We start from the raw sequence: 20,091 nt of genomic DNA on the forward strand, positions 1-20,091 counted from the left end.
GCAGCATGTTAGCACATTGGAAGAAAATAAATATGCAACATTGTTTGCCAAGTACAAACATGGGACCATTTCTTTCTAATGGTTGAAGCAGGTATGTGTGAAAATTTTGATGCCAAACTTTTTTTCTCTGCTCTAATTTCTGGTATCAGATCCCCATGAATGATAGAAATTTGCTAATGGTATGGGTTTTGACATTTGAAAAGACAGACAAATGGGAGAAAGGGCTTTAATTGTTCCCATATTCAGAATATTACTACTTCAATTTAAAATAAATGTCACTTACAAAGAGCCCCCTTTTCCCTTAACATTTTATATTCTACTTAACATTTCTTTATATACATTGTTTTGCTGCATAATTTTTGGCAAGTGATATTTAGACAAGTAAAATAGTGTTCAACATGTTAGTTGTGGTTGGACACAATACCTTCATTTTATTTATTTTTACGTGGTGCTGAGGTTTGAACCCCACTCCTGGCATGTGCTAGGCAAGCACTCTACCGCTGAGCCACAACTCCAGCCCCAGTATTCAACATTTTAACCAGAAAAATGAAATTACACAGAAGTTACTTTTGTTTGTGTGTTTGTGGGTGGGGTGGAGGGTTAGTACTAGGGATTGAACCCAGGGCCTAATGCATGCTAGGCAAGTGCTCTGGCTACAACTCCACTTTTTGAAAAATTTTATTTTGAGATATGGTCACACTAAATTGCCTAGATTGGCCTTGAATTTGTGAGCCTCCTGCTTCAGGTTCCCAGTACCTGGGATTGTAAGTGTAAGCTACCATGTCCAGTTAAAAGACACATCTTTGACAGTTAGTAACAAAGTACAAATGGTCTACTACTTCTAATGTTTTGACTTACAATTTATTGATTTCATCATGGTATAAAAACAAACCCATACAAGGATTGTTTTCCACTTTCAATACGTTATACAATTAATTACATGTTTTATTATGAAATAGTTTGTGTTTTCTGGGCATGGTGACACTCATCTGTAATTCTAGTAACTAGGAAAGAGAATTGAAAGATTAAGGGCAGCCTCAGGTACTTAGCTAGGCCTTTTCTTAAATTGAAAAAAATAAAAGTGTGTGTGGGTGACTGCTATAGCTCAGAGGTAAAGGACCCTTGAGTTCAATTCCCGGTAGTACACACACACACACACACACACACACGAATAGTTCCTCTTGGATACTTTTTGCCTAGCTGTAGATTAATTATGCTGAGCATATTTAGGGAAGGTAAAGCTAAGATACAATGTTTGGAAGGTTAAATATACTAAACATATATTCTTTTGCATGTTTAATTCTAGGGATCAAACTGAGATATCCACTTGCTGGCAAGTATGCTACCACTCCTAAAGACATTTTTATTAATTTATATTTTTGGTGGTTCTGTGGGTTAAACCCAGGACCTTGTGCATATGAGGCAAGCACTCTACCAATTGAGCTATATCTCCAGCCCTCTAAACACATTTTTAACTTAAGATATTTTCAACTTATATGACAGGTTTGTCAGGATGTAACACCATTATCAGTTGAGAGGCATCTGTAAACATCTTATAGAAACCCTAACAGAGGACAAATTTAAATTATAGGTGAGTACTAACTCGAAGAAAATATTTAAAATTTCAAAACAAGTTATGTTAGCAACATCATCAATAGATTTAAATTCCTTATAATGTTGGGCATGTCTTTTTTTTTTTTTTTTGGTGGTGCTGGGGATTGAACCCAGGGCCTTGTGCATTCAATACCATCTGAGCTATATCCCCATCCCCCTGGGCATGTCTTAATACACAGAAAAAGCAAGGTGGATATTGATGAGTTATACACTCTATAACCCTTTCAGTCATGGGACTGAAATTTGAAAGCTAGGCTTTCCTATATGCCTCACGTACCATGTGTCCAGGATTATCAGAAATTTATTATGTCCTGGGGCTCGGGATATATCTCAGTTAGTAGAGTGCTTGTCTCACATGCACAAGGCCCTGGGTTCAATCCCCAGCACCACAAAAAAAAAAAAAAAAAAAAAAAAAAGAAAAGAAATTAACGATGTCCTAGTATAGGAAGGTAACATGTTCAGATTGACAAGGTTCAAAACATGTTAGTCTAAAATAAGGTATCTTGGCAAATTGAAAGATGAAGTAATCTGAGAAACAGCAGGTGTAGGAAAATCTCTCTGACCTTCTCCTTATAAGACACTCATTCAAGACATGCCCTCATGATACCTGGAGGAAAAGATCATCATTATCTCCAAAGGCGGACAAAGGTCTAGCTAAGTTTCCTACTTTGTCCTATCACATTTTCCCATGGCTTTCCATTCCTTATCAAACCTAATATGAAAGCACTTGGGTTTAATCATTTCTTCAAATCTTTATGAAGGTTCCCATGGCACATAAAATTTGGGTGGGGTGTAGCTCAGGGGTAGAGTACTTGCCTAGCCTGTAGAAGGCCCTAAATTCTATCCCCACAGCACTGCCTAAAAAACTAAACAAAAACATGTGTAAATGTCACATAAAACTCATATTAAATAAAGGTGTCCTTTTCTCTTGCTATTGTTTTTGTTAAAAGAAGGGCCTCAACTAAGAACCTAGAAGGGTAGATGGAAAAATAACTTTTTCTTCCTTTACAAGATCCTGTTTTGACTAGTAATGTCTCAGTCTCATAAGCTATGACCTGTTTTCCATTAGCTTGGGCTTCTTTACTCTTAGAGATCTTCCTGTAGGCTTTAAAATCTTGTTATCTATATTTTGGCATTTGTACAATATTTCCCTCATCTTGCTTTGTTGTGAGCTGAAGTACGGCTAACCACATCTACCTCAATATAATGCAGAATAGTAGCTCTTGAGGTCCTTCTTAGCCCTCACCTCCTTGACACAATGGTCTCTTGAAGACCTCTGAATCACAGCTAGTGACACAGCTAGTGACAATACCACCACAAACTCCCCTAACTCCAAGGACTTCAACAGCTTTGAGTCAGAACAAAGTTGTATGTGTTTGAGTTAATGTGTTCACATCCAACCATTTTCAAAGATTGGTATATTCTAAATTTTCTGGAAAACTAATTACAGTTATGCATTATATAATGATATTTTTGTCAATGATGAACCACATACAGGATGGACTATAATGGTAAGCTATCCCCATCATTAAGTGATGTGTGACTTACAAAAATTTGCCACTTACACTGCTTTCCTTTTCTTTTTGTTTTTAACTGAATCTTTGTGTTTGTCCAAATAAATATTTGTTTTTCTAGGATTTAAAGTATGCAAGTTTTTCTGGCCATGAAAAAAAAATTTTTTGGAGGGGGGTACCTGGATTGAACCCAGGGGCACTTAATTGTTGAACAACATCGCCAGCCCTTTTAAAATTTTATTTAGAGACAGGTCTCACTGAGTTGCTAAATGCCTTGTTAAGTTGCTGAGGCTGGCTTTGAACTCACGATCCTCCTGCCTCAGCCTCCCTAGTCCCTGGGATTATAGGTGTGCACCACTGCACCTGGCACTGGCCATGAAAATATTAAGATTATAAGTAACACAGAAAAGAAGGGAAAAATCTAAGAGCCATATAAGTATGTCTGGAAATTCTATAGCCTGTGGAAGACTAATAACTGATATAATCTTTCACATACTAGCACATTCATAATGAAGATAAACACCTAGGATAATATATATATATATATTTTTTTTTTTTTTAGGTACCAGGGATTGAACTCAGGGGCACTCATCAACGAGCCACATCCCCAGCCCTATTTTGTATTTTATTTAGAGATAGGATCTCACTGAGTTGCTGAGGTTGGCTTTGAACTCTCAATTCTCCTATCTCAGCCTCCTGAGCTACTGGATTATTGGCATGTGTCACCAGCTAGCATATATTAAAGATGGGCAAAATTAGAACATAAACAATTGCTGAGACAGAAATGTTCTTAAAAGATTTTCTTTCTTACACAACACTAGTCTATTAAAATCCTATGAATATGCAAATATTTATTACCTATACTTCCAATTCTTTTAGGGAAAAAATGCTAGAAAGAGAAAATGGAGATTGATGAAATCTTAAAAGATCTTTATAGAAAATGCCTTGTAGAAAATACTCAGAAACCTACAAATCTTGTATTAGGCCTATTAACTGAAAGTACACAACTAGTATCTAATTGCTATCCAGAGAATATACTTAATTCATTTGTAAAACTCTAAATTAGATATTGCATACAATTTCCCTATTATTAAATTTCCCTACTGCTAATTTGGGCCAGTGAGAATAAGACTCATCAGACTTGTTTAAAGGTGTTTTGTTCTGGAAGGGAATGCTGAAAAACAAGAAGAAAACACTGAAAGACAGAAGTGAGAAATTTATAAACCTTTTAAAGGGGGAGTCAACTATACCCAAAATAAATCTAAAAATTCTGGTCTGAAAGATTAGTACTGGAAAAAAAATTTTCTAAAAAGTTTGTAACTTTCCATACTAAAAAGAAGCATCCTGTGCACGTTTCATTGTCTTTTAAGAGATAAGATCTCTTTCTTTCTTTCCTTTTTTTCTTTTTGGTACTAGGGATTGAACCCAGAGGTGATTTATCACTGAGCCCCATTCCACAGCCCTTTTATATTTTTTATTTTGAGACACGGTGTCATTAAGTTGCTTAGGACCTCGCTAAGTTGCTGAAGCTGGTCTCAATCTTAGGATTCTCCTGCCTTAGCTTCTGGAGCTGCTGGGATATCATGCCTGACAAAAAAGATCTACAATGTGCTAAACAAACTTGGAGGTAAATTAATAGTATGACTATCTTAGGCATTGCAATCAGTCACCTTCTGACAAGTATCAAAAAAACTTCACGATAAAATTTGCATTTTTTTGTGTTGTATGATGTTTCAGTGTATTTGAAAAATTGAAAGCATTTCAGATGTTTTAGTATCTGTTTCATAGAAAGTATAATTCTTAATTTTAATAAATTTTATAGAATAAAAAGTTAAGAAAATGCAGCATATCTCAGGCAAAATAAATCACTCAAATTAAGACACTCAAAGCTATCAAATATTCCCAAGTAAACAAATTATTCCATAGCTTCAGTTTTAGATTCACAGATACGCTGACATTTTTCGACAAAAATAAACACCAACAGCTATATTACATATATTTAGACAGACCTTCCAAAGTTTAAGTAAAATTTTCTCTCATAAAGTGAGAATACCACCTACTGCAGTGGCACACACTATAATCTCAGCAATTTGGGAGGCTGAGGTAGGAGGATTAAGTTCAAGGCCAGCCTCAGCAATTTAGCAAGACACTGTCACAAAGTTAAAAAAGGCTCAGTGGTAAAGCACTGCTGAGTTCAATTCCAAGTATAAAAAAAAATAAACAAACAAAAATATAAAGAAGAACACCTTTTCAAGGAAGATGAAGCTATTGAACAGTTAAATAAAGAAATAATGAATAAAGATTATTTTTTGGGGTACTGGGGATTGAATTCAGGGGCACTCAACAACTGAGCCACATTCCCAGCCCTATTCTCTATGTTATTTACAGACAGGGTCTCACTAAGTTGCTTAGCACCTTACCATTGCAGAGGCTGGCTTTGAAATAGTGATCCTCCTGCCTCAACCTCCAGAGCCGCTGGAATTACAGGCATGTGCCACCATGTCCTGCTTGAGCAAATGTTCTTAATAGCAACTATATAGATTACCAAATTAAATTCATAATGTAAAAAGAATATGCTAATTTTTACATTGAAAGTAATTACAAAAAATTTTATGGATTGAATTAAAAGATCGGATTCCTTTTAAGAATTGGTAAAGATAATCTATAGTAAATAGTGTTATTTCATTAGTAGGAGACATTTTGTAACACAAACTTCTTCTCAGCCAAAACTCACTTTTTATGAACAAGGTTCTATGAGTGGTGCATTATTATTTGTGAAAGACTGGACAGGGAATGATGAATCTACTTTTTCTCATCTCTAAAAACCAAGATTCACTATGCATGCAAGACAAAATGCTAAAAGAGAGAATGGAATTTTTATGTGTGTATGTGGTGCTTGGGATTGAACCCAGGGCCTTGTGCATGTGAGGTAAGCACTCTATCAACTGAGCTATATCCCCAGCCCAAATGGAATTTTAAAAAAAAATTGACTTTGATATTTATTTGGATACAATTTTAGAAATAACAATGTATGATATACATGCCACTGGTTAAGGTAATGAAGAAATTTAACTCACCATTTTTTAGGTTTTGATAATGGTTTGTATTTGTTGTATTTTACACGCCATTCAAGAACTTCTTTACAGCGCTGACATACTCCATCGTGAAGTTTTTGGTTAATTTTCTTAAAAACAAACAGAAAAACAAATTAAAAATTTCATACATGAGTGAGTATAGCAAACCCCTTAAAAAGGCATGAGAGAAATTTACTTTTTTTTAAATATATTTTTTTAGTTGTAGAGGGACACAATATCTTTATTTATTTATTTTTATGTGGTACTGAGAATTAAACCCAGTGTCTCATACATGTGAGTCAAGTGTTCCACCACTGAGGTACACCCCCAGTCTGAGAAGTTTACTTTTTAAAAATATTTTTAGTTGTAGATGAACACAATACCTTTATTTTGTTTATTTATTTATTTAAATGTGGTGCTGGGGATCGAACCCAGGGCCTCATGCATGCTAGGCAAGCACTCTGCCACTGAGACACAACCCTAGCCTGATAAGTTTATATTTTTTAAAAAAACAATAACCTAATTTTAATCTGTATAACATTCTATGACACATTACATATTTTATGTATATTATCCTCTGATTCTTTAAAAGGTAATTGTTCTTAACTGGGTTTAGCTCAGAATCATCTAGAAAACTTTTCAATTTTCTGACGAGTATTTTGAGAAAGCTTTCCTGTTGACCAGATGTACATCATATCCTGATGGGTCAAAATTCATACTGTATAGTTAAGACATGTGTATTTTAGTATATGTTAATTATACCTCAAAAATGCAATAATTAAAAAAGAAAACATAGCTCATATTATTTCAACAATTCAAATATAATCAGTAAGTTGGAATTAAACTGAGGAATCCATTCTGAATTATCTTTTTTTTTTTCAGTCTCTAGGGTTCCAACCCAGGACCTGGGACATGTTAGGCAAGTGTTACCTAGCTGCACCTCCAGCCTGGGAATATGAAAAAAAAAGGGGGGGAAAGAAGGCTGGAAACAAGGCAGCATTTCATTACTCAGCCCTTTTTCATTCTTACATAAGGAAAAAATATTTTCAAAAAGTTCTTCTTGAGGCTGGTTATGGTGGTGCACACCTGTAATCCCAGTGGTTTAGGAGATTGAAGCAGGAGGATCTTGAGTTCAAATCGAGCCTCAGGATAATCGAGGTGCTAAGCAACTCAGTGAAAGCCTATCTCTAAATAAAATATAGAACAGGGCTAGGGATGTGGCTCAGTGGTTGAGTACCTGAGTTCAATCCCCAGTAAACCAAAAAATGGGCTAGGGATGTGACTCAGTGGTTAAGTGCCTCTGAGATCAGTCCCTAGTACCAAAAAAAAAAAAAAAAAAAAAAACCCCAAAACAAAAAACCAAAAAAAGTTTCTCCTGGCTTTACCAAAATAGGAAAAAAAAAAAAAAAAAATTGTATGTGTAAATAGCTTGGTGAGAAAGGGGCTTTATGAGGAAAGAAAACATTTTTAATTATGATTTCCATCTCAAAATATGGTGGGGAAGAAATGTGATATATAGTAAAATTTTAAATGTATCATACCATCTCTGTAACAGATTCAGAATCTAAACTATATATTTTCAAAGTACTCTTGAGAATTTTCTGATCTCTTTGGTTGAGGAACATTGTCTTTGCCTATTACTGAACTTATGAATAGAAGGCATTTTAAATCTTTTCTTTTTTACTCCCTTTGTTCTTTTTTAAATTTTTCAAGGGGAGAGAAACATATCACAAAGATGCCAATTCTTTGGAAGGATATTTGGAAGGATAGAGTTAAAAGCACAGTGTTTAGACTAGATCATCTGAAGGAAAACAAAACTTTTGAGAAGTGCTTGATATTCTTGAAAGCTCTGAACCAGATGGCAAAAATAATTGGACAAAACATTTATTAAAAGAGAAAATATTTCAAGGATATTTTCAAAATCCATAAATTAAGCTGTGAATACATTATGCTTAACTCTGGTGAAAAACATATTGTTACTATCATTATGTATGGGTATATCGCTTTCCTCCTGACTTACGTAGAGTTCCCAGGAACGTCAGCTCTGTATCTCACTATATTGGTTTCATACTGTGGTACATTGGTGTCAGAAAGGACAGCTATGCCCACAGGCCAAACTCCTCTTCCTCCCAATTTTGGTCCTCAGTGATCATGTACAAAGCTAATTAAGAAATATGCAGAACTAGGGGGCTAGGGATATAGTTCAGTTGGTAGAGTGCTTGCCTTACATGCACAGGGCCCTGGGTTTAATCCCTAGCACCACCAAAAAAAAAAAAAAGAAATATGCAGAACTAAAGTTCGCATTTCATCATTTGTTCTTGTTCTCACTGCCTTCTGTTACCTAGAATATCTTACTAAAAACATTACTTGTATTTTCTTAACTCCAATAATAATAGGAACAAGTTAATGACCTTGAACTATAATTACAATAAGAATATGATATAAACTTTCTAACTGGCATTTTCTTAGAATTCAAAACATTTTATGACCTGCAATTTTACTACACATAGCACGATCAGCTTGTTAACTGCCATGTTAACCAGGAAGTATTATTTGGCTTCTTGTTTGCTTCTGTATCCAATTTCTGACCAGTTCATCTTGATTTACAAAGCTGTGCATAGTTTGGAAACTGGTTTCTTCAGGGTGGATTGACAGTAGAACAAAAGAGGTCTTTGTGGGAACTTGTCCTGAGAGTGATGTGTGAAGCAGTATAAACGGAGATGTTGTACAGCATTCACATGACCAACTGGCCCTAAGGCAAAATTAAAGTTGATGTTTATGTGTCAAGAAATGAATGAGGGTGGGCTGGGGATGTATCTCAGTGGTAGAGAACTTTCCTAGGAAGTGTGAGGCCGAGGCTTCCATACCCAGTACCACACACATAGAAAGAAAGAAAAAACAAATGAATGGGGTAAGGATGACAATGAATTTTCACTTGAAAGTAAAATGCAGAAAGAAAGATATACACCTTATTTTACCTTATTTTGGCAAACCAGAAGTGAATTCCAGAGGTGAGCAAAGAAAGCTAAATCCTGATTCTAGGAATTGTTCCATCTGGGGCAAAAGAGATGGCAGTCTTACTTCACTCACACTTAAGTGAACAACTAACCTGTTGGGAGCCACAGATGAATTGTGAGCTTGTCTGAGCCATCTCTAAGCGGAGGTGTGCCCCTCAAAGAACTCTCTGTGCCATCTCACCAATCTGAGACCACTCCGTTGCCTTGGCAACATCCTGCTCATAGAGAATTCTGTGATACTGCAGAATTTATTGGTTCAGACAGCTCCAGGTTCAAGGAGGTGGAAAGAGATATCTGTGCATCCATATAGTCTTGAGGTGCCAGCTGCCTGGAGGAGGAGGAATTACTGCGAAGGTGATAAGGCTCCATTCAGGCCAACTTCCCCATAACCTCCTGCTTCTCTCTCGTTTACCTTTAAGAACCCTTCCTCATAATAAATCCCTTTGATGTGTTCCCCTATAAATAAAGCATGCAGACCCTCACTCTTTGTTAGAGACAGGAGTCATCAGGTCCAATCTTCCCACCAGGACCCCGCTGTGAAACTACTTTTCTGAGTCTTTTATTTCTTACTAATTATTTCAGACTTTTAATTTCTCAGCTGGCTCATACCTCTGTGCAGTTAACTAACTGATCCCTTGTGCAGGACACAGCGACACCAACCCTCTTTTGGCAATTAATTTGAGTATACCACTCAAGATGGAAGATCACAGGTTATTAAGGTCAGACTTAAGTATGCCCAAATATAAAATGAACACAGTTTTGCAAATACAAAAGCCTTTAAAAGCTAGACATGGTGGCTTATGCCTGTAATTCCAGCAACTCAGGATGCTGAGATAGGAGGATCAACTTCTAGGCCAGCCTAGAAGTTGATCCTCCTATCTCAGGAGACCCTGTTTCAAAATAAAAAATAAAAAGGGCTGGTAGCTCAGTGGTAAAGTGGCCCTGAGTTCAAGTCCCCATCACTAAAGAAAAAAAAAAAAAAAAAAACAAAACAAAATCACAAAAAACTTCACTGGAAAATTTCACTGAATGAACACTTTTTAAAAATTTAAACTTAAATACTTACCTAACATATACATAATATCTAAAAATTGTCTTGGCCATCATTAGCTTACATATTTTAGAGTAAGTGGTATTATCCCTGTCATAAGTATTCTGTTAGAGCACAATAATATAACACAGCAATCCTACACAGAAATGAGGTGAGGACTTTGACTTCCTGAAAAGTAGCAAGAGCAAATTTTAAATATGTGCATCAACACGCTGATGCTGAAAAGTATTTTGTAAAATGTAAAGTCTCTTTTAACAGAAGAAAGATACTATTATAGGAGGGAAGGAATTTGAATACCATTCAAAAGCAACTAATGTCATTGTAGATCACAATTCTTTCAGAAATGTTAAAGGTAAAGTGACTGCAAATGGCATATTTTACTTCCCTTGATTGAAAAAAAGAAAAACGAAATTCTCAAAGGAAAATGCTAATTCCAACTGCTGCTAAATATTTATTATCATGGACTGGCGTTGTTCTTTGTCCTGAATTACTCCTCCCCATAAAATAAGGAATTTTACTTAAATATAGCAATGGCAATGTTATTCCAGAAAATAAAAATGTTTATATCTTAAATTATATTTAAAAGTATATAATTTTCTAGAAACATTCTCTTATTCTAAAATTGACTAACGGACAATGGAGTACTGCATTTGGAAGTAGGAACTTATAGGACTAATGAAAATAATGTGAAAATCTGTCTTTTAGTTTGTGACTTTCAAATAATAAACTACATTATTTTAAATCCTTTGAATATGGCTAGAAAAAAAACAGATAAAAGTGGCTGGGGTTGTAGCTCAGTGGTGGAGTGCTTGTCTCACACTTATGACTGGGTTCGATCCTCAGTACCACATAAAAATAAATAATTATAAGTAAATTTTTAGTTGTGTCCATCTACAACTAAAAATATAATAATAAAAAAAAGATAAGAGAATCAAAGTGAGGAAAAACTAAAGGAAACAGAGAAAAGCTGAAAGCACTCAGGGGCACAGTTAGGAAGACCACCAGCTGGAGATGGCTACAAGTGAGGTCTGACCTTTCTAGCAGCCAGAAAAACAGAACTCAATGTCGGTAACAAGCCAAAAATCTAGTTTCTCAGAAGCAGCTTAACTATTCCTGTTACTAAAATCCAAAGTTTCATGTTCCCCAAAAGGATATCATGTGATATAATAAGCAAAGTTCTCCAAAATATTTAACACAACTGTTTTCCGTCCTGGTTCTCAATGGAACTTGTGTTATGGTACTCAGACACAGCCTGGTAAAACAATGTTACTTAGGAATGAAGTATACGTACAGATCCCTGATGGTTGGTTGTATGACCTGTAGAATGCACTGTATATCATAAGGCCACTCAATAAATACTATTTCTCTCAATTAAGTTTTAAGAACATTCCATTCTATTATAAAAAATGTCAAATTTGCAGAAAATTTTAAATAATAATATTAACATTAGCCACATACACACTACCTAGAGACAATCATGAACATTTTACATATTTGCTTTGTGTGTGTGTGTGTGTGTGTGTGTGTGTGTATTTATTTATTTATTTATTTGTGGTGCTGGGGATTGAATCCAGGGCCTTGTGCGTGTGAGGCAAGCACTCTACAACTGAGCTATATTCCCATCCCAGGTGTATACTTTTTAAAGTCATGAACATAAAGGCACTACACCTCTTACTACTTATCATATTCTAGAAATACTTTCTCATGTTGAACCATAATACTGTTACCATACTGAAGAAACAGGTAAAATAACTCCCTAGTACAAATGAGTGTACCTATTCCACACTGAAATTTCCTTGACTGCTCACATATTTTTCATAGCTGTCCCCCTGCCTCCCCCTGCTCTCCAGCATCAAATCCAGGAACAAATCAGTATTTAGCTCTTATGTCTCTTTTGATCCACCCACTTTTATCCTTTTTTACAAAGTTGTTTTTGAAAATACCAGGCAAACTATCTTAGAGAATATCTCACATTCCAGATTTGTTTGATTGTTTTCTCATACTGGAATTAAACTCATTGCTTTACCTTCTATATTTCCTATGAAGAGGAAGTTAAGTTCAAAGTCTTGATAACATCTGGGAAAAATGTATTTTGATCAGAACAATTCATACATGTTGCTACTGCTGTGTATTTTGTATTATTCCAAGTTAGGAGGCAAAGAATGTCAAGTTCTCACCTAGTCAACAGTGCTAGATTATCAATATTAAATTTTACTCATGTAAAATTTTTGAACATATAAATCCTTCTAAAAATGTAATAATAGGTAACAATTTGAACATCTATTACTCTCTGAAATACATTATTTGGATAAGTCACTTTTTGTGTGTTTTTAGTCATATATATAGTTCAGAAATACTTTTGAAGCAAGTTCTAGTGGTAAAATTAGTTTTACTGTCACTTGAGGAAAAATGTAAAATCAAAGTTACTATTGGTTTACCTTTTTTTTTTTTTAATTTAAGGAAACTATAGTTGTACAACATTGCTAGTCAGAAATTAGCTATCAACTTTTTTTTTTTTGGGCTGCACTGGAAATTGATTCCAAGGCACTTTGCTACTACTTTACCATTGAGCTACATTTCCTGTGCTTTGTATTTTATTTTGAAACAAGGTCTCAATAAGTTGCCCAGGCTGTTCTTGAAATTGTGATCCTCCTATCTCAGCTTCCTGAGTCACCAGAATTACAGGCATGTGTCACCATGCCCAGCAGTTATCAACATTTTAAAGATTTTATTACCCAAAACATCAGCCCATTCTCCCTCAAGCAAAATATTACTCTAGTATTAAAAAATGTCCGGTATAGATATATAGATTGAATACATATTTAGCTTATTTTTTTTTAGTTGTTGATGGACCTTATTTTATTCCTTTATTTATATGTGGTGCTGAGAATCAAACCCAGTGCCTCACATATGCGAGGCAAGCGCTCAACCACTGAGCCACAACCCCAGCTCCCATATTTAGTTTTTATTTATACAAATTTAATTAAAAACCATAAAACGAAGCATTCCTCTGAGACAAAATTATTTTCTTCCTTGAAGTCTAGCTCATCTTTCTCTCATTCACTCTAAAGTCATCACAAATCTTTAAAATACCAATAAGAGAATTCAAAATATATGCTAAAAATGTTCCTCTTGTTCAATAAATACACTTAGAACATAGCTTTTTCTAGAAGTAAAGAAATAATATTTGATTCCCTCCTCCTACTTTTCTTATTATGGCTGGAATCTTTAACAACATCAACTGCAACAATAAACAATCACATTTCATCTGCAAGACATCTGAATCTAAAATGAGTTCTGATCATCCCAAACAGAGGGCTATTCTCTGAATAGGTCGATACACAGATACTGTCAGTTGCAAACATACAGAGAGGGTCTATGTACAGACCATCTACTGTTGTTACAACAGCCAAGCAAACTATCTAGATTTTCACTGACAATCTTAACGCAGACACTTAAATAGAATCACACCTGTCTACAGGCAAAAACACAATGTGGCAGTACCTTTTTCTAGCAGCAAGAGAAAACCCATTAAGGCGATTTTCTTTTCCAAAATACATCCCCCCTCTTTTGAGAATCAAACCTAGGGCCTTACACATGCTAGACAAGCATTCCACCACTGAGTTACAACTATGTATGTGTGTGTGTGTATACATATTATATAATACACACATACACACACACACACACACACACACCCCAAAATTCACTTTTATTTCTTTCCTTTAACTGAGTTTTATTCCCCCACAGGGGGTGTACTATTCCTGGAGGTACTGTAATACCAGATTGATGTGTGGCATGACAGAGCAAGCTCCTACTCCATCTCCTACATTTTGAGACAGGGTCTTATGAACTTTGAACTAACCTCCTGCCTCAGCCTCTTGAGTACAAAAATACTTTTAAAAAAACATCGCCAATACAAAACACAGAAGCAATTCTCTCTCGACAACAGGTAAATTTTTGCCTTAACAAGAATTAAAAAATGGGTACTAAGAGTTTTAACATAATGTGGCTTCAGTTACCTTTGTACCTGTTGATTACAGAACATTTTCAGTAAATAAAAAACCCACAAAAATTGTCTTTGAACAGAGTACTGGGGATATAGCTCAGCTGGTAGAGCTATGCACAAGGCCCTGGGTTCAATCCCCAGCACCACCAAAAAAAAAAAAAAAAAAAAGTATCTGAATAGAAACAAACAGCTTTATTGTCAGCACTATGGAGAACAGGCCTTTTCTTCCTCAAGATTTCACTGTGAATGTTCAAAATGTCTTTAAAGGATTAATCCAGCAATAGTTTGTCTAAAGACTCACCTTACATGTAGGCAGCGCCTCCAGCCCTATCTGCTCCTTTCAAGATCCTTTGCTAACACTCTTCCTCATTAGTCATTAACTCTCCTCTCTCAGCTCAGGTGCTTGCTGGATCCTCCTTTTTTTCACACTATATATTCATGGTCAACTGAATATTTAACTCCAGTCTCAGCAATAAGCTCAATAAGGATTACATCCAAAACTACATCTCAGTTCTAACTATTTTCTCCAATATCTCAGACTGCATGAGAAATTTCCATTTTCCTCCTCACAGAAATCTTTGAGACACCTCAAATTACAAACTAAATAGCAATCATAATCTTTCTTAGAAAATCTGTTCCTCCTCTGTCCTAAACTTCATCAGCTCAAGTTAACAAGTTTCAGGTCACATTTTACTCCTCCATAGCCTTTCACCAACATGCCAATACTGACAAAATCAATTCTTCCACATAATTTACTATCTTAGCCTTTGAAGTATGTAATTCAGTGGTATTAAATACATTCATACTGCTGCACAGCCATTACCATCATCCATCTTCAGAACTCTCTTCATCTTACAAATTTAAAACTCTATAGTCAAACAGTAACTTTCTTCCTTTTCCTCAACCCATCAACTATTATTCTATTTTCTGTCTATAATTTTACTACTTTAAGTACTTTTTATAATTTGAATTATATTTGTCTTTTTGTGACTAGCTTATTTCACTTAGCATAATGTCCTCAAGGTTCATAGATGCAGTAAATATATCAGAATTTCCTGTATGTATATAATATATCTTGTTTATCTACTCATACCTCAATAGACCCTTGGGTTGCCTATTGTTTTTCTACTATGAATAATGCTACTGCAAACATGGGTGTATAAATAGCTCTTCAAGACTCTGCTTTAGCTGGGTGTGGTGGCACATGCCTGTAATTCCAGCTATTTAGGAGGCTAAACCAGGATGAGCTACCAGTTCAAAGCCAACCTGGGCAACTTGGATCCTTCTCAAAATAAAAAGTCTGGGGATGTAGCTCAGTGGTAGTGCACCCCTGAGTTTAATTCCTAATACCAAACAAACAAACAAATAGAAAACCAACTTACTTTCGATTTTTTTGTGTGTTTGGAGAACATGCCCAGAATGACTATTCCGTTTTAATTTTTTTTTTTTTTTTGTACTAGGTATTGAACTCAGAGGCACTCAACCTGAGTCACATCCTCAGCCCTATTTTGTATTTTATTTAGAGACAAGCTCTCAATGAGTTGCTTAGTGTCTCACTTTTGCTGAGGTTGGCTTTGAATTCATGATCCTCCTGCCTCAGCCTCCAGAGCCACTGGGATTACAGGTGTACACCACTGCACCCGGCTCCGTTTTAAGTTTTTGAGGAAACTCCATGCCACTTTCCACAGTAGCTTTACCATTTTAGTTTCACCAACAGAGCACAAAGGTTCCAATTTCTCCACAGTCTCATCAACATTTGATTTTTTTTTTCATAATAGAATCCTATGGCAATCCTATCTTGTAGTTTTACTTTGCAATTCCCCAATGATCAGTGATGTTAAGCACATTTTCACATGTTTATTGCTCATTTGTATGTCTTTGGCAAAATGCTTTTTTCCTGTTGAACATTATTCTCTATATAGACATACTACTGTCTTATAATCCTTTTTATTTCTGCAGAATGGGCATTCATTTCTACAATCTATTTCTGGTTTTAGTAATCTAAGTGTTTTTTTTTTTTTTTTGTTGTTGTTGTTAGTCTATCTAGCTAAAGGTTTGACAGTTTTGTTGATATTTTCAAAAAACAACTCTTCGGCAGGCAGAGTGGCACACACCAGTGGTTCGGGAGGCTGAGGTATGAGGATTTCAAGTTCAAAGCCAGCCTCAGCAATTTAGCATGGCCCTAAGCAACTTAGTGAGACCCTGTATCAAAATTTAAAAAAATAAAAAGGGTTGGGGATGTGGCTCAGTGGTTAAATACCACTGGGTTCAATCCCTGGTACCAAACAAACAACAACAACAACAAAAACCCTTTAGTTCCACTGATTTTCTCTATTGTTTTTATGTTCTAATTCATCTCTGCTGTACTATATCTCCTTCCTTCAGTAGCTTTGGATACAGTTTCTTCGTTTTCTAATTTCTTAAATTGTAAAGTTAAATCACTAATTTGAAATCATTCTTATATTTTAACATAAGCATTTGTTTGCAGCTATAAATATCTTCCATAGTGTTGTTTTGTGGTATTCCATAAGTTTTAGTATATTGTTTTTGTTTTCATTTGTTTCTAAGCATTTTCTAATTTTTCTTGTGATTTCTTCATTGATTCATTGGGTAAGACTGTGTTTAACTTCCACATATTTGTGAATTTTCTCGCTTTTCTTATTTTAATGTTTATTTATTTGTAGTTGTTTATGTGGTGCTGAGGATTGAACCTAGTGCCTCACACATACAAGGCTAACACTTTACCACTGAGCTACAGCCTCAGCCCCTCAAGTTTTTCTTGTGTTACTAATTTCTCACTGCATCCCACTATGGTTGGGAAGGTACTCTGAATGATATCTATCTACTGGTACTTAATAGATGGCCTAAGAGGTGGTCTATCCCTAATGTCCTGAGTGCACTTACGAAGAATATTTTGTTGTTGTTGGAAGAATATTTTGTTGTTGTTGGTTAGCATTCCATAAATGGTAGTTATATTTAGTTGGTTTGTTGTTAAGTCTTCTGTTTCCTTCTGTTTGGTTATTCAATCCATTATTCAAAGTAAGGTATTTAAGTCTCCAACTATTATTATGGAACTATTTTCCTCTTCTCCTTTCAACTTATGCTTCACAGATTTTGATGGTCTGTCATTACGTACACACATGTTGTTATGGTTTAGATATGAGGCATCCCCTAAAAGCTCACGAGTAAGACAATGCAAACTCTATTTTGTCTGAGATTAGCAAAGTCATTCCTGCTCTATTTTGGTTACTATTTAACACAGGCTATTTTCCCCCCATTCTTTTCACTTTTAACTTATTGGATCTAAAGTGAGTCTTTTGTAGACAATAATACCTCCACAATCTTTCTCTTGATTGGAGTGTTTAGCGCATTTACACTTAAAAATAATTAGTGATAAGAAGGGATTTAAGTTGGGCGCAGTGGCACATGCCTGTAATCCCAGTGGTTTGGGAGCCTGAAACAGGATCACCAAGTTCAAAGCCAGCCTCAGCAAAAACTAGGCACTAAACAACTGGGTGAGACCCTGTCTCTAAATAAAATACAAAATAGGGCTGGGGATGTGGCTCAGTGGTTGAGTGCCCCTGAGTTCAAGCCCCAGTACCACCATCAAAAAAAAAAAGGGTTGGGGGGGGGGCGGATTTGATTTTGTCATTTTGTTATTTATTTTCTGTATGCCTTATTTTTGTTGTTGTTGTTGTTGTTGTTATAGTTGTTGTTTTGGCCATCATTTCTGTCTCCTATTGTGTTTTGTTGATTTTTTTTGTAGTGAAATGTTTATAAATTATTTTATTGTTTCCTTATATGTATATTCTATAAACTATTTTTTTTTGTGGTTGTTATGGGGATTGCACTTAAAGTTTTAAAGCAAATTTATAATACAGCTTGACTTTAATAATACAAAATACTCTGCTCCTTTAATTTCCATCCTTACCAGTTTCAGTTGCTGATGTCATAAAACTAGTTCTTTAAACATGTGTGCCCCAAAACAATTACTTTTTAAAATGGATTCAACTCTTAAATGTGGAATTATAAACACTTGTTACAATAATTCTAGCTCTTAGACTAATACTTTTTTTTAAAAAATGTGTTTATTTCTCAGATCAAATAGAAAACAAAGAGTGGAGTTACACACCCTATTTAACATAGCTTGTATAACTGTCCATGAATTTACTTTAACTGAGATCTTTATTTCTTCACAAAACTTTGGGTTACTACCCATTGTCTTCATTTCAACCTCTAGAACTCCCTTCAGCATTTCTTGCACAAGCAAGTCTAGTAGTTACAAACTTTCTCACCTTTTATCTGGGAACATCTTAATTAATCCTTTACTTTTGATGGACAGTTTTGTCAGACATGGGATTCTTGGTTGATAGTTTTTTTCTTTTAATTTTTTTATCAGTCCACTGCTATCTGGCCTCCCAAGTTTGATAAGAAATCTGCTGATAATGTTATCAAGGATCCCTGGTGTGATGAGTCACTGCTCTCACTGCTTTCAAGATTTTTTAGGTTTTCAACTGCTCAATTATAATGTGTCTCGATGTACATGTCCTTGTGTTTATTTTCCTTCATGTTGAGTTTCCTGGATTTTTACATTCATGTCTCATCAAATTCGGAAAGTTTTCAGTGTGTGTGTGTGTGTGTGTATATGTATATGTATATATATATACATACATACATATACATACATACACACACACACATATGTGTGTGTGTGTTTTATTTTTTTTATTTGCTTATTTATTTATATTTTAGTTGTAGATGGACACAATCCCTTTAATTTTACATGGTGCTAGGGATTGAACCCAATGCCTCACACCTGCCAGGCAAGCACTCTACCACTGAGCTACAACTCCAGCCCCTCAGTTGTTATTTTTTCAAATATTTTTTGCCATTTTCTCTCTTTCTGGAACCCCCACAATATATATGTTCCACTTGAGGGTTTCCCACAGCTCCTTTACACTCTGTTCACTTTCCTTCCATTGTTTTCCCTTTCTGTTCCTCTTACTTGATAATTTCCACTCTCCTATCTTCAAGTTTGTTGATTCTATTTTATTCCTGCTCAAATCTACTTTTGAATTCCTCTAGTGAATTTTTCATATCAGTTACTATACTTTTTAGTTCTTGAATTTCTTTTTGGTTTCCTTTTAGGTTTTTCTCTCTCTTTACTAATGTTTTAACATCATTTTCTTAGCTTTCTTATTTTTCTCTAGTACTTTGAGTATCTTTCAGATAGCTATTAAAAATTCCTTGTTTAATAGATCTACCATCAGTTGTCTCTAAGGGACAATGTCTATTGATTTAGTTTTTTTTCCATTTAATGGGTCACAATTTCCTTTTTCTCTGTATGTCTTGTGAATTTTTTGTTGAAAACCAGACATCTGAATAATGTGGTTATTATAGATTGAATATTGGGTGTACCCAAAAAGCTTAGGTGTGAGACAATGCAGGAAAGCTTAGAGGTGAAATAATTGGGTTATAAGAGTCTTGACCTAATTAGTGCATTAATCCTCTGATAAGGATTAACTTGGGTCATAAATATAAGAAAGTAGGGTATGGCTTGAGGAAGTGGGTCATTGGGGGATGTGCCTTTGGGGTATATATTTTGTCCCTGAAGAGAGGAGCTCGCTCTCTCTCTTTACTTCCTGGGTGCCTTGCTCCGAGGCTTCCTTGACCACAATCTTCCACCCTGAGGAATACAATTGGCTGTCTATGGACAGAGACTTCTAAAATATAAGTCCCATCAAATAAACTTTTTATTCTCTAATTGTTCTTGCCAGGTCCTTGGATCACAGCAGCAAAAAATCTTACTAAA

The 20,091-nt window shown here is 35.3% G+C and overlaps 1 protein-coding gene across 2 annotated transcripts in view; it reads right to left on the reverse strand.

Annotated features, from left to right (window-relative positions):
* Positions 1-20,091, reverse strand: part of CUNH9orf85 (chromosome unknown C9orf85 homolog) — a 60,647-nt gene that overhangs the window by 19,956 nt on the left and 20,600 nt on the right. The window contains exons 2-3 of one of the 2 annotated variants that reach the window (XM_058584011.1): positions 9,312-9,547; positions 6,206-6,312 (exon numbers count right to left, since the gene is read on the reverse strand). In XM_058584011.1, coding sequence (XP_058439994.1) covers positions 6,206-6,312; positions 9,312-9,353 — 149 coding nt within the window. In that variant the 5' untranslated portion in view covers positions 9,354-9,547. The remainder of the gene's footprint in view (positions 1-6,205; positions 6,313-9,311; positions 9,548-20,091) is intronic. The other variant, XM_046459466.2, reaches the window with a different exon arrangement.

This window comes from Marmota monax, unplaced genomic scaffold (genome assembly GCF_021218885.2).
Source record: "Marmota monax isolate L192 unplaced genomic scaffold, Marmota_monax_Labrador192_F-V1.1 WCK01_AAM20220418_F8-fsc00059, whole genome shotgun sequence".
NCBI classification, from domain to species: domain Eukaryota; kingdom Metazoa; phylum Chordata; class Mammalia; order Rodentia; family Sciuridae; genus Marmota; species Marmota monax.